This window comes from Mus pahari, chromosome 9 (genome assembly GCF_900095145.1).
Source record: "Mus pahari chromosome 9, PAHARI_EIJ_v1.1, whole genome shotgun sequence".
Classification (NCBI taxonomy): domain Eukaryota; kingdom Metazoa; phylum Chordata; class Mammalia; order Rodentia; family Muridae; genus Mus; species Mus pahari.
This window is the reverse complement of record NC_034598.1, coordinates 63406151-63421047: the sequence shown is the minus strand read 5'-3', so window position 1 is coordinate 63421047 and position 14897 is coordinate 63406151. Positions and strand designations below refer to the sequence as shown.

General features: G+C 39.1%; 1 protein-coding gene and 1 non-coding gene across 2 annotated transcripts; one reads left to right on the top strand and one right to left on the bottom strand.

Moving 5' to 3' along the window:
- Positions 1-6899: 6899 nt before the first annotated feature.
- On the bottom strand, positions 6900-9246 carry Atxn7l3b (ataxin 7 like 3B). The gene has a single exon (XM_021204788.2). The coding sequence runs from the start codon at positions 8931-8933 to the stop codon at positions 8640-8642; it is 294 nt and encodes a 97-aa protein (XP_021060447.1). The 5' UTR covers positions 8934-9246; the 3' UTR covers positions 6900-8639.
- Positions 9247-11898: 2652 nt separating this feature from the next.
- On the top strand, positions 11899-12058 carry LOC115064730. Its single transcript, XR_003844562.1, has one exon. It is a non-coding gene; the product is annotated as a U1 spliceosomal RNA (small nuclear RNA).
- Positions 12059-14897: the final 2839 nt, after the last annotated feature.

The following is a 14897-nucleotide window of genomic DNA, read 5'->3' as shown; positions in this document are numbered from 1 at the left end:
CTCTCTCTCTCTCTCTCTCTCTCTCTCTCTCTCTCTCTCACCAGTTCAAACACCTCCCCCTTATCTCCACTCACCTCTTAAAACCTTACTGAATTGTTCATCTACTCACTGGTTCTGAACCTTCCTAAATGTTGAGACCCTTTAATACAGTTCTTCATGTTGTAACCCTCGACCATAAAATTATTTTTGTTGCTGCTTCATAAATATAATTTTGCTGTTATGAATTATAATATAAACATCGATATGCAGGATATCTGATATATGACCACTGATTTACACTGATAAATCCATTCTAACTCCTTCTCCAGTTCTCAGCATCACTGTCTTAGCAAAGTCTTCATTTACCGATGTTACCTTCCATTTCCCTTAGGCTAAAACTTATTCAGCAATTCTACGAGCGAAATATAGTACTTCCTCCATTATTTTAAACACAACATTTACATTAATTAAAAATAATCTTTAGTCACTAATCAATACAAGATCAAGGATCAGGAGATGTATTTTGATTATAAGGTTCAAGAACTTTCTTTTTCTTATGTTGGATGCTGTCTCACGTATGGAATTTATTCTGAAATTTTTGTTACTGCTGTAAATTCAGCCAGTACCTCATTTACTCAATTATTGCTTCGATAGTTTTTATTTCACCAAGTCTATATTTTTCTTTTTCCTCCTTTTCTATAGTCACTTCTTGTTTTTCTTCTATAACTTTTATAAACTTCCAAAAAAACATGGCGTACCTTTAGGTTTTGATTTCAAGTTATCTGTGGGAAATTAACTTATCTTTTTGTAACTGGTAATCTCTGGGTTTTAAACATGCAAAGGGAAGATATAACAGTATCTCCAAAGTTGTATAATGAAAAAAAAAAAAACAATATCAGTATGTGCAACCTTAGATTTTAAGGGACCACAAACCTAACAATAGAAGCTGAAATTTCAAACAAGAAAATTAAAGATTGGGGACATCATTAAATGCCTCAACAATATGGGTCAAACATTAAAAACAAAAAACCTCTTATTTTCAGTGTTAGAAGTATCAGAAAATAGTCAAACTAGTATTTAAGTACAATGCCTAGTTTGCTGCCTCCTGGTTTAGGAATAACATGACAACAGACTATCTTCCCCTCCTTTGGTAAGGTATCATACCCTTCAATTTTGAGGAACTGACTATTATTGTGTGTTACTTAAAACAGCCATCACTTATGATCTGACAGTTCCCTGCTTAAATGAGTGACTGGGTCATGCCCACCCAAATACTGCACATATTTGAAGCCAACGGATTTGATATTTTAATTAACTTGTAAATTTCATTGACAACAGTATTTAAACTCATGTTGGGCTGGAATAACCCGGGTGTCAGTAGTGAAAGGCAAACTGCTCTCCACTCAACTTTGTATGCTCATGGCCATCAACACTTTGAAATACCTATGATCTGTGCTTAGCATCAACTGAGCTCGCAGCTTTCCTTTCCATGTTTATATTGGTAATTTCTCTTTGACTGAGTTCCTCTGGCTGCGTGTCCATGAACTTTATAGAGTATGAGCCATGCCCCCATGGCTGTGGTCAGCCATTATCTGATCAAAGCCATTTCCACTCCCACTGTTAGTAGTTCCCTCCCTCCCTCCCTCCCTCCCTCCCTCCCTCCCTCCCTCCCTCCCTCCCTCCCTCCCTCCCTCCCTCCCTCCATTCCTCCCTCTTTCCTTCTCTTCCTGTTTCCACCTTTCTTTTCAAAATTTCTCCTTTTCCTTCCTCTCTTACTCTCCCATCTCTCTCTTCTCCTACACACTTCTATATCAGTTACTACAGTATGTAGGTTTATCATTGGGAGACAAGACAATAAAAACTGTTACTGTTCTGTGACAGCTGTCTCTTTTTAATTTGTCCTTCCTTTTGAGTTTGATTAAACTGTTTTCTCTTTTATTTTTATTTACATTCCTCATGTCTAGAAGTACTACTATTCCTTTTGTATTCAATAATGTCAGTATGCTATTTTCAGATTTTATTCAATTTTGTGTGTATGTATTGAGCTGTGTGTGGTATATGTACCTGCTAGTGTAGGGATGTGCAGTAGAGGTTGATATTGGGTGTCTTTCCTTGACTGTTCTCCATTTTATTGTTGGAGATTACAGGTGTCACTATACCTCACTTTTTATGTAATTACTGGAGATCTGAGCTTAGGGACACACACTGGCCACAAAGAACTGAAGTAATGGGTATTATCTCTCTGGTGTTTTCTTCTTCTTCATGTTACAATTCAGTTATTCATTTAAGGGTTTTCATTTATAGCAATTTTATTCTGTACCCAATATTAACAAGAAAGTGATCCCAGTTTAGTAGCATTAGGTGAAATAATTAACTACAGAAAACAATCCTTTAAGTAAATGATTAGGTATAAGTATGAGGGTACAGATGAAATTCCTAATGAAATATGCATTTGTTATGAGTTCATATTTAGTGAAACTATTGAGGGACAGAGTCACGTGTCACAAAGGACAACTGTTAATGCACACTTCAGTAGAAGGAAATGGAAAGGAACAACAATGTTGACAGATGTCATTTATTTCACCCTGGGCTGTCATTTTTTCTGTTTCTCATCTCTTCTCTCTGAAGACAGGGAGGTACGCGTCTACTTATCGACTTCACTGCATCATGCCTGCCCATCCTTTCCACATGGACGTAGGTATTTCAACAGGGCCTATTACGCCGCTTTCAAAATGGTGTCTACATTTTTCACAGTGCAATTTCTTGTTTGCCTTCCAGTTTTCACTTGTCTCTTGGACTTTGTATTAAAAGCTGAATGTGGTGGTATGCGCCTGCATTTTTTGTGGTGAAGACAGGAAGGCCTTTGCTGTACACTTGCTGTGGTTTAAATCTGTTCCATATGACTGAGAACTGATTATCCTTTTATCCATTTCTGCTGAGTCCCCCCCCCCCCACTCTTCTGTCTCCCTTTGTATTTTCTTGCTCTCAACATTCCTCCTCCAACTTTGTAAGCCATAATGCCCATCAGCTCCCTAGCCCACTTCTGCTAGAACCTTTATCTCATCAATGAGACACTTTCTAGGTTACCTTAATGTTTTCCAGTTCTACCCATTTCTATACCAATTCCATAATTTTCTTCAATAAACTTAAAGTTCTTATAACAGCAAATTTATCTTGATGCATACATAGCTCAATAAGTTCCACTCTGCAGCATATTTTCCTTCTCCATTTATCTGCTGATGGGCATGTAGTAATTCATTTCCTCCCTACTGTGAAAAGCATAGTAATGCACTGTGCGAGCATCTCTTGGCGTCCAGTTGGAATACGCTCAGTATGGTCATCGCCATCTTTTTAGTCTACCACATTGAATAACATAAATTGCTGTTTCATTTGATTCTAGCTTACATTTTTCTGAACTTAACTTTTCATATCCTTTAGGTCATTTAGATATTTTCTTATTGTTCTTGTACTCTGAACATTTGTAAATTTAATAATTATAATATTTATAATTATTTCTACATAATACCTATCTCTTAAAAGGACAGCAAACCTGTGATATCAGGTTGTTTGCTTATTTCTGATTTCACAAACAAGTTTTGATTTTATTAAATCTAGTATTTATTTTGTTACCTTTAAATATTTTTCTCTATACACATTTATAGAGCTAACCTGCATTAAAAAAATGTTACCTTTCTACACTAATTTGTTAATCTGCAGATAAAATTTATAATTGTAATGTTATCGCTTATGGTTAATACTATTCCCTTATATCAGCTGATCAGAATGACAATATGAGATTCTGAAATAAAGTTATAATATGTGAAGTATTTGTTAAATGTGAATTAAAATGTTACATGGTTATCTATTTTTTACACACCACTTTCACACAAATCTTAACCTAGAGTGACTGAAATCATTATACAGTTAAGGCTGCCTTTGAATTCCAGATAATCAAACTTCACTTCTCCTTCAGAAGCTAAGTTACAGCCAAGACTACCATGCCTGGTTTAAATCAACTTTGACAAGTTGTATTTTAAACATTTATTTTCATTCCCAAATCCACTACCATAAAGTTATTAAGAATCATGCTTTCTTTTCTTTTTCTTTTTCAACTACACAGTTTTAGCAAATGAGTACTGGCTTAAGAGTCACACTATTTGCATTTTAAGTTTGTTTCTGTCACATCTAATGACTTCAGGGTTTAGTCCTGGTAATAACTTTCAGGTGCAAGATGCACGCCATTTTCAGTTCTAAAATCAATTTTAACAATTCTTCCTTTCTTAGCACACAATTTCCAATGAGGCTCACATAGAACTAACTAGAAATGTTTTAAAATTGGGAAAACAACTGGAACTAAATTCCAAGGCTTCAGTTTTCTGTGATATATTTTCAATGATTACATATTACCATTCTCCTTCCAAGTCCTATCAAGAACATGTATCTGTTGAACTATGAATGGCACTTTTTCCAGCACAGTAAACTTGTAAAGAAGTCTTATCTCAAGGTAAGCTGAGAACTGACACTGTTTTAAACTTTTCAGCATTAATGTGAAAAACATTGTTGTTTCACATTGTGTTTAAAAGCAAGTAGATACCAGCACTTCATTTGTTAAATGAACAAAACAGATATTGACAACTCAGGTTCTGAGGGCAGTTATCATTAATGCCTGCAGAGCAAGTTCTCCTGAATCCTTACTACTTCAAATAACCTGAGATGACTAAATCCAGCATACAGAGCTATGAACTATTTGATGTTTTATAACAGTAAAGATACTATCTATAGAACATACTTGGTCTTTATATCATTTTAGAAAATGAAGGACTAGCTATATTAAATCTAATTCTACAAAATAGGATGTCTGCATCAGATAATTTAAATAAAATCTTATGGTAGATTCCCATATAGATTTCATTTAATAGAAATTTAAGGAAAATCGAGATTTTGGGGATTTTTGCATAGTAAACTTGTCACATGATCTTTTAACAGAGCCTCCTCATTTTCTTTTAGAATAATTTCTCAACAAATATGATTGTTGATCTTAGGTGGCCAATTGCATTGAATTATAACTCATGACTATGGAAGAGAAGGCTACTTGGAGTAGTCAACTAGAAGTTTCCTACTCTGGTCCCGTTCCCATGATTTCTCACTTGTCTACTTCCCACCCTGAACTATCTAATGAATTAGAAAGCTGGGTAGAACATGGTGACTTTGGATATAACTACATTTTACGTACAATTCCTAGGAAATGCTCAAACTGTAGATTACAATTAAGAGATGTTATTCAAAAGCAAATAAAAACCCTAAAGGAGTGAGACAAACTAAGGGACAGTAGGTAGAAGCATTTTCGCTACTTGTCTAGTTTGATGATGATGTACATACTAAAACAAATTTTATATAAGTTTACCTACCACAATGCACCATTATTAGTAGCCCAGACTATATCTATTTTACCATCTTCTTACCTCATATGAAAAAGGGAAGTTGATGTATTTTTTTCTCTCTCCTTGAATAGACAGCTAAATCTGAAGGATTATATGAGAAATAAAAACTAGACAGAGTTCCTCTATGGATTTTGATGTACCTTCCATTCAAGTACCTAGATTCAAGAGTGGTAAATCATTTATTTTGCTATGCCAACAACCCCTGGGAAACATGCCATTAAAAAGATGAGTCAAAGTATTTTTTTTTTAATTTTATTATCATTTAGCAATGGGAAAATGCAATTTATTTACACCAGCAGCCATATGGGCAGGGGGAACACAAGAGTTAATTAGCTATTTGTATAGGACGGATTACTTATTAAAAAATAAGAATCTCCAAAACAAAGGACAGTGGTGAATTTCACACTACCCTCCCCCAATGATCCCAGCATGCGATAATGCCAGGTAGTGGCCCCTGGGCATGCGATGGTGGGAACTAATTTATGAAAGAAAAAAACCACAAACCACAGAAAATTTAAAGAACCCCTTCCCCCCATATACATACACTCAGATACATAATAGGATTACTGGGTGATCAATACAATTAATAGGATAGAATTCTGTTGTTACAGAAGGGTAGGGGAAGGGGAGGGTTCCTAACCACTGTCAACTATATGGTAGAGAACATTTGCTCCCCAAAAAGTAGTTTGTTCCCTCAGGGCAATAATAGCTGGACTGAACCCACCTTTTATCTACACAGAGTGGGGAGCTATGGCCCTAATGAAAATGTTGGAGACAGAAAACAAAAGCAGTAACAAGAAGGGAAGTAATATGAGCAAACCATTACCCCAAACTACCACCCACATCTTTATGTTCTAACCAGAAAAGGCAAGAAAACTAAAGTCACATTTGAGCTCCCTATCTGAAGGCAAGAGCGAGTAGGCCATGGCCTTTCTCCCTTTCATGTTTCCCAAGTACTTTATATAGCAGGAATCTCACACTGCTTTTTTGTTTTTCCAGAATTCATTGAAGGTTTTAAAGAACTCACGTAGCAAGATATCTTTTAAAAGTAATTTTAGCTCCTGCCAAGGTTTTACTCACGTCCTCAAAATTCTTGGACTAAGGATCCAAATTGTAACTAGGCCCCAACCCTGAGCTGCAAAACTCTGAGAAGGCAACAACAGACAGTCTCAAGGCTCAAGCACTATAGTTGCCTTAACTCTTGAGTACAGTAATCCAAATTAGTCCACACACTTCAAATAGCTCCTGGGAGAAGGAAGATAAATACATAAAAGGGTTAGAAAAGTGGAGTAGAACCAACTCCTTCCTTGTGTATGCCAGCATTCCTGGTTCTGCAGTAAGTCCTAAGAGGCAGTATCCAAGTAGCAATGGGAAGAAAGAACTCATGACAGGCAGGGAGATATACTAGCAAGGCAGCCTTATATAAGAGAAACACTTAGACATGACACTGCCTTATAAATTTAAAAAAGATTTTTTTTGTTTTGTTATTTTCCCATTCTAATCCAAACAGAGGGAGCCATGAGAGAATCTCCTCTAAGGCTTCCATAAAAACAGGTAAAACAAAACCAACATAAAAATTTAAAAAGTTAGAAAACGAAAACGACAACAAAACAAAAGGAAAAAGGAAACTTGTGGAGGCTTCAGAGGAGCAGCACTGGAAGATGAGCTGAAACTCGTCAAGAGAAAACCTAGAGTGGCAAGCAGCACCTGGAATCATGAGCTGCACCAGAGAGGCAGTGGAGCAGTGACAGGAACATGGCCAAGCCAGACAGATGAGGCTGGACCCTTTACTGGGGCACAGAATGAGGTAAGAAAACATTTCAAATAAAGCAGCACCTTTCTTTTCTGCTCACCTCAGGACTCCCACCCTCCATAACCCCCCCAATTTAGGGACTGAAACAGAACAATTTTGATATGCCACTCATTTCCCCTTTACTTCTAACCCTGCCTCCAACTTTCCAACAAGAAATATACAGCCCCTGCTGGAAGGAGGTTCTGAGGACCAACTGACAACTGCCCTTTGGTTTGTGAGGGCAGAGAAGGCGGAGACAGTCTTAATCAGCACAGCAGAGGTCTGACTGCCCAGTTGAAGAAGGGATTCTGCAACCATACCAGGTAAACTAGGCCTGTTTCAGGGCTCTTAGCATTAAACTCATTCACATTATTGAAGGCAGATGGAAAAAAGTTCCCTCCTGGCTCAATTTTCAAACAGCCTCCTGCTCCACCATAATGTCCTTCTGTAGCTCAGTGGTACCACTGGAGGACAGCGACCTGTCATAATGATCAAGTCAGACCCATGGGCTGGTTACATCACTAGTAATTCAAACGTAGGAAAAGACTGTCCCACCAAACTTATGTCCGAAGTATATAATTCAAGACATGAGTCTTCCAGGTGGACATGATATGCATTCGTGGAGGTACACTTCATCTTCATAGCATCAAAGGAAAATCTTCAGCTGTTTGTAAACCACCTTGTCCTTTGCCAAACCTTTGCCACTCAGTGGGATGGGAAAGACAGGTCTTCTGATGAGCCAAAGGCGAAATGCTGGACCTTGGCAAACAGGTGATTCTGAACTTCTTGTAGACAAGGGCACAAGGGCTTCCCACCGACTTCAAACGGGAGTTAATATTTTTAGCATTTAAGTCTCATACCTGACTTCTATTTGTATCAAAGAGGCCCAACTGGAGGCTTAGAAATCAGAGGTGCAGTCCACTGAAGCTGACTGATCAAGGCCTGACCATCAACAGCATCTAAAACATCGCAGGAGGCCCAGGACATCAGGCAGATGCAGAATCTGAGAAACAAATAGAATTGTATAGGCTGGGTACACAGCTGCTCACCTGTGTACTGAGGGCTGTCAGGGTCCTAGCACATCCACGTGATTTATACAGCTCAAAATACAGCACGATGCCTCTGGACCTCCTTCTGTCCAGGATTTCAGAGCTGGCATGGGAGACCCTTTCAAATGGACCGGGATTCCTAAATTCTCCTCTTTGGATGTTTTTGTTCGTTTTTTTTTCGTCTTCTCGGTTTTTTGTATTTTAATGCTAAGATCTTGGGGGCGGGGATGGGACTTTTGTTTGCTTTTCCTTTATTTGTTGATTGATTTTTTTTTTTTTTCTCTTTCTCTCTCTCCAACTTAGCTTATTCCTCCAAAGCCACGGGGACCAGTCTCTCTTATTGTCCTGGTCACTGTGTCGCCCTCTCGCCTGTGGTGACTACTGGAATTCGGGAGGCGAACGCTGCAGCTCCGTCTGGGGCCCGTCCCCGGGATCCCCAGGCAGGGAGCAGAGCGGGAGGCGGCAGGCGCCTTTGTCCTCCACTGGCTGGAGGCCGAACTCCTTGACGCTCCCAGTGTCTGCAAACTCCAGGTAGAAGTAGCCGCACTTGACCGCCCGGTGCACCTCAAAGCAGAAGCCCAGGCAGGAATCCTCTATCAGGTCTACATAGATCTCCTGGGCGATGGCCTCCAGCTTGTTAGTATCCAGGTTGGCCAACGAAATCTCCTCCATCTTAACCACCGGCAAGCGACCGCGCGGAGGGCGCTGCTGGGTCTACTCACGGCAACACTCGGGCTCCGCGGGCCGCGCTGGGCCTGCAAGGCCTCGTCCTCCTCCGGGGGGCCGGCAACGGTGGCGTCCGCGGCGACAGCAACCGCCGCTCCGGAGCCCCAACGCTCGCTCGCCTCCGACGACCGATCGCCCACGTTCGGGAATTCTCCGCCGCACCCGAGCCCGGACTCGCCGCGGGAAAAAAATAAATAAAAAAAAAAAAAAACCGACTCGGCGCCTCACCCAGCCGTTCGGGCCTCTTCCTCTGGCTCGCGGTCTGGGCCCGCCCCCCCACTTCCGCCCGGTGCTGCGCCTGCGCACTGGCTCCGCGCGGAGACTGGGCTGGAGCGCTCTGGTTCAGTCCGCCGACCTGGGAGCTCTGGGGGGGCGTCTGTGCGAGCCGGTGGCGACAACTGGCATTCGTGCCTGTCCCTCCGTCTCTCTCCCGGTTCATACAATGCTATCGACGATGCTATGGTATTTTGCTTAGGGATTTAAACGTCCGCTAATGAGTTCACCTGTGTTTCAATGATTTCTTACGTAAAAGGAGGAATAATAATTACTGGTCCTGTTGTGCAATCAATCGAATAATGATCTCAGGCATATTTATCCACAGACGTCTGAAAATTTGACGTCCAGGATTGGCTTGCAGTTATTTACAGGACTGCCGCAGTTGTCATTTAAATCCACTAGATGGTGCAAGGAAACAAATTGCCCTGTAGTTTATCTTTGAGTCTTTGAATGAAAACAACTAGATTCCTGACACTAAAGGCATAATTCAAATATATTGATCAAATAAACCTAAGGCATTTATCTCACTTATAAGACCATTAAGTCAGCGTGACTGTAAAGAAATGATTATATACGTCTCCAAATGTGCTACAAGATAAAAATGATGTGTGCTTTGTTTGGGGGAGGCAGGGAGAAGGAGGGGGAGGATTTTCCTAAAGTTACACTGCTTTCATTGTGAGAACTGGAACCTTCCCACCAAATCCTCCGCAGCCAGCTCCTAACAACTTTTCTCATTTGACTCAAGCAAATCCTTCTTCTGTCATTGATAAAACACAGTGCTAACCACAATGGATCTGAAGATGCTAGCTAGCTAGTTATTCCTAAAAAGATTAGCTGTGAATTCAAACATAAGCAAATCACTGTATTCTTCACTTTTTTTTTTTCTTTTTTCTTTTTAGGTCATTATTTGATCCTCCTCTGCAACTGCTTTACTTTTGCAATTTATCAGAAAGAACTGTGGCTAAGGAAAAATTCAAATCCTCATTTATAGCTTTCTTAATGCAAGATTTCCAGATTAGAGAAAAGCATAAAATGATCATATTTTCCTCAGTACAGAATTACCTTACACTGATTGATTTAGAGTGTAAACTATTTGTAAACAATTGAATTTTTTTTTTTTTTTTGAGACAGGGTTTCTTTGTATAACCCTGGCTGTCCTGGAATGCACTTTGTAGACCAGGCTCAGAAATCTAACTCAGAAATCCGCCTGCCTCAGCCTCCTGAGTGCTGGAATTAAAGGTGTGTGCCACCACGCCCGGCTAACAATTGTGTTTTCTAGTTGTCTATTTAATTAATTTAAACCTCATAAATTGGCAGATACAAATCATTTAGCTTATGCTACTTATTTTTTTTCTGCCCAGAGTTCTGTTTTTTTTTTTTTAATTTAAGGCAGAACTTATTTTTAAAAAAATTGGACTTTTGTATAATCTGTATGTTCTAGATTCAAAAAATTAACATATTGAAACAATGTGGGAATCTTGACATACAATAAACCATGTAATGTTTAAGAGTACACGCTGCTGAATCAGACTGCCTGCTACTGTAGATGCCTATGCAAATCTTATATTGGGATCTGTCTCCTTGAAATTTCAGGAATAGGTGTCATCATATAGTTTTGTAGTGAGACACATGGCAATAAGTATAAGAATTTTCACACGGTGCCTGCATGATGTATCGCGGTACAGACTGCCTAGTTAGGTGAGAAAAATACAGTTATGACTTTAAACATCTTTGCTCAACTCCTCTTCAAACAAACTGTAAAACTCTGCTTTCCAGGTCTAGTACAAATTCAGAGACATTTGTGACGTTTAGACTTTTTCCTGCAGGTCTTGGTTTGGGACTGTCTATGGGACTGTCTAGCTTCATGTCCAGTATGCTTTGACATACGCTGGTGCTAACACATTAATTGCCAAACAAAAGTTCTTATTAACAGAAAACTGTCCTTTGTCATTATCGATGTATAATTTGTTCGTGCCAGGTCATCAAAGAGTCTTTGTTCCCGTAATTTGACAAAACAAATAGGAGACTGTTTTTCTTAATCTTACACTGTGGGAGTTGGAAACTGTCTTGTATTTAGCTAATACATTTTGTACAGTTCAATGAAAATTATTTCAAGGTATATGTGTTTTTATGTTCATAGAAATTCAAATAATGGGATTAGAATCATTTTAAATATTCTGTCATCGTTTAATTCCATTTACTATGACTAAATCAACAGTATTGTTTTGAAAATCTGTAATCTCACTCCCATTTTGTCTCACCTTCTATTTGTATCACTAGCTAAATTGTCTTAATTTGAGTTGAAATATACTGGATATTTCATTTATTTTTCACAAAAATAAATGAGAAATAATTGGTGATCTTAATGGAGTGTTGAATGTACTATCTTTTTCAATATTTAGTTCATTTTCTAAGTGCAATGCAGAAAATATAGAGTACTTCTTCATAAATGGCCTTAAAGTATATGCATTAAAATAGGTAGTGCACCAAAGGAATACAATCATTTTTCAACTATCTTTGATTTTTTTTCTCTCCCCATTAAACAATGTATGCAATGGGAGAAGCCACTCTTTCAAAGAGGAAAACATTTGCATTTTTACATAAATGTATTTTAATAGGCATATCCATATATTTGATCCATACCTGGCAGGGGAAGATAGCATGATGGAGAAGACGCTTTCATGGTGCGAGCTCATCAATATACTTGGGATGTATTGGCACCTTTGTCTTCCCCAAATGGGAGAAACCTGCTGCATAATTAGTGATGGTAGGGGCTGTGCTTGTGGTCTCCTCTGTAAGCGAACCAAGAAAACACGTGTATTTTGGGCATGCAACTTTTGTGTTCACAGAAAATAGAGACACATGAGGCAGCAGAATGCTTCCTGAAGTCAGCTCACCCAGTTGCCAGTCATGTTCTAGAGTAATTTGTCAGAGAATGTGTGTGTATGTACAGGTTTATGCTTTAAAACTGTTTTTAATGAGATTGTGTATTTCTTCAGGGTTTCCTATCCCTCTTAAAAAAATCAAATAACTACTGAAACATTTTTAATTGTTTTATTTATTTACACTCTAAATGTTGCCCTCCTTCCCAGTCCCCCCGCCAAGAGTTCTTCACTCCCTCCCCCTCCCCCTTGCTTCTGAGAGGGTACTCCTCCACCCACGCCACCAACCTCCTCACCCACTCACCCATGTACCCCCATCTCATACCTCTCCCACTGAGACCAGACAAGGCAGTCCTCTGCTACTTATGTGCCAGGGGCTATGGGGTTGCCAACCCCTTCAGCTCCTTCGTTTCTCCTCCTAACTCTTCCTTAAGGGTCTCTGATCTTCGTCTTTGGCTGTAAGTATCTGCATTTGTCTCAGTCACCTGCAGGTAGGATCTCTTTGAGGACAGCCATGCTAGGCTCCTGTCAGCAAGCTCAACATGGCATCATTAATAAGTGTCAGGGTTTAACTTGGGGAGATATACAAGGAAGCACAGAATTTTATGCTTCCTGTTTGGATTTAAGGATCGGCACCAAAAACATAATATAGAAACTTAGTTTTCTAGAAAAATATAGAAATTTCTTATGTTTTGGCAATTAGAATGTGCCAACTATTTTTTGAAAGACTTTTTTATTAGATATTTTCTTTATTTACATTTCAAATGCTATCCTGAAAGCTCCCTATACTCCCCCCCCCCCGTGCTCCCCTACCCACCCACTCCCACTACTTGGCCCTGGTGTTCCCCTGTACTGGGGCTTATAAAGTTTGCAAGACCAAGGGACCTCTCTTCCCAAAGATGGCCAACTAGGCCATCTTCTGCTACATATGCAGCTAGAGACACGAGCTCTGGGGGTACTGGTTAGTTCATATTGTTGTTCTACTTATAGTGTTGTAGACCCCTTCAGCTCCTTGGGTATTTTCTCTAGTTTCTTCATTGGGGGCCCTGTGTTCCATCCAATAGCTGACTCTGAGGATCCACTTCTGTGTTTGCCAGGCACTGGCATAGCCTCACAAGAGACAGCTATATCAGGGTCCCTTTAGCAAAATCTTGCTGGCATGTGCATTAGTTTCTGGGTTTGGTGAGAATGTGCCAACTATTAATAGAAACCTAAAAAAAAATTGTCTTGGAATTTCAAATACATACCTGCATTGAAATAGTAAAAATAGTTTCTGCACATTAACCTTCTACCCAGATCTATATGTTGACAATTATAGCAATTTTGATCTTTTTGTTTTCCTTTAAAGTTTCTTTTCCAGAAGCAAGTCTGAATTTGTGTGTTCTGCACAACCTAACAGTAAGTTGCAAACAGGTCTTATCATTCCTAAGTCTTTCATTGCTCAGATACTTTAAGAACAATGCATTCTTTCACGTTATCACCATACAATGATCACTCTTTAAGAAATTCAGATGGAGTCCATTGTACAACATTTGATCCATTTGAATGTTGCCAGTTGTCCTATGTCTTTTGTGCAGTTACTTTTGTATTTTGCCCAGGATCCTATATTCTTATATCAAAGCTATTTCAATTTTTGAAACAATTGGATAACACAGAAATTATGAAGATAAGAATATGAATTCAAAGTGAAATAAATTCAGTTTTAACATAATATGGTATTTTAGGTTGAAGACAAACTATATCCCATAAGCTTATGCTTTTGAGCCATAAGTCCACAGCTAGTTGAGCGCTGTTTGGAAAGGTTATAGAAGCTTTAAGGGGTAACCCCTTACAGGGTGGTTGATAAAGTGTATCATTATTGGTGTGACTTAGGGCTTTATATTCAGCTCCCACTTCCTGGTCACTAGCTGCACCCTAACTGTGAGTACAATGGAATCAGTAGGCTTTCTGTGTCTGCCATCATGCCTTGGCTGTCATTGAAAGACTAAATCCTGGAACTGTAAACTAATATTAACCTTTCCTTCCTTTAGTTGCTTTCATCAGGGTTTTTATTTTTTTATTTTTACTTTATTTTTATTTTTTATTTTTTTGGTTTCTCGAGACAGGGTTTCTCTGTATAGCCCTGGCTGTCCTGGAACTCACTCTGTAGACCAGGCTGGCCTTGAACTCAGAAATCCGCCTGCCTCTGCCTGCCAAGTGCTGGGATTAAAGGCGTGAGCCACCACTGCCTGGCGTTGTTTGTTTGTTTTTTTTTATTACAATAGGAAGTATAATTAATGCAGCAATGCCACCTGAAAATGAAGGTGGTTGTGAAGAAAAGTATCTCTTCAGAAGCTTTACAGGGCTAATAACAATCAGGGTTACCCTTCCACATAAAAACTCTCTGCAATGTCTATTAAATCAATGTCTAAGTGACAGTTTATTGATTTCCCTTCCCTTCCCTGATAAGCCATGTCCTTTAATAGATCTTGATCTTGCTAACTATACTTTATCCAAATGCACTGGTGTTTGGAAACATAACCCTAGAGATTTGGGAAGAGTATTATCATGACAGCAAAACTATTTTCCAGGCCAGTCTAGAGTAGTAAATCGTGTCTACAGATTGACAGTACTCCTCAGAGTAAACAAAATGGAATGAGATATTTGAGCAGAAAGCTCTCTGAAAAAGATTGAGGATACAAGATTTACACATATCCAACTTAATAGAAAATACAGAAAATGAAAATGATGCTTTCAATTTGGATAAGGAAAC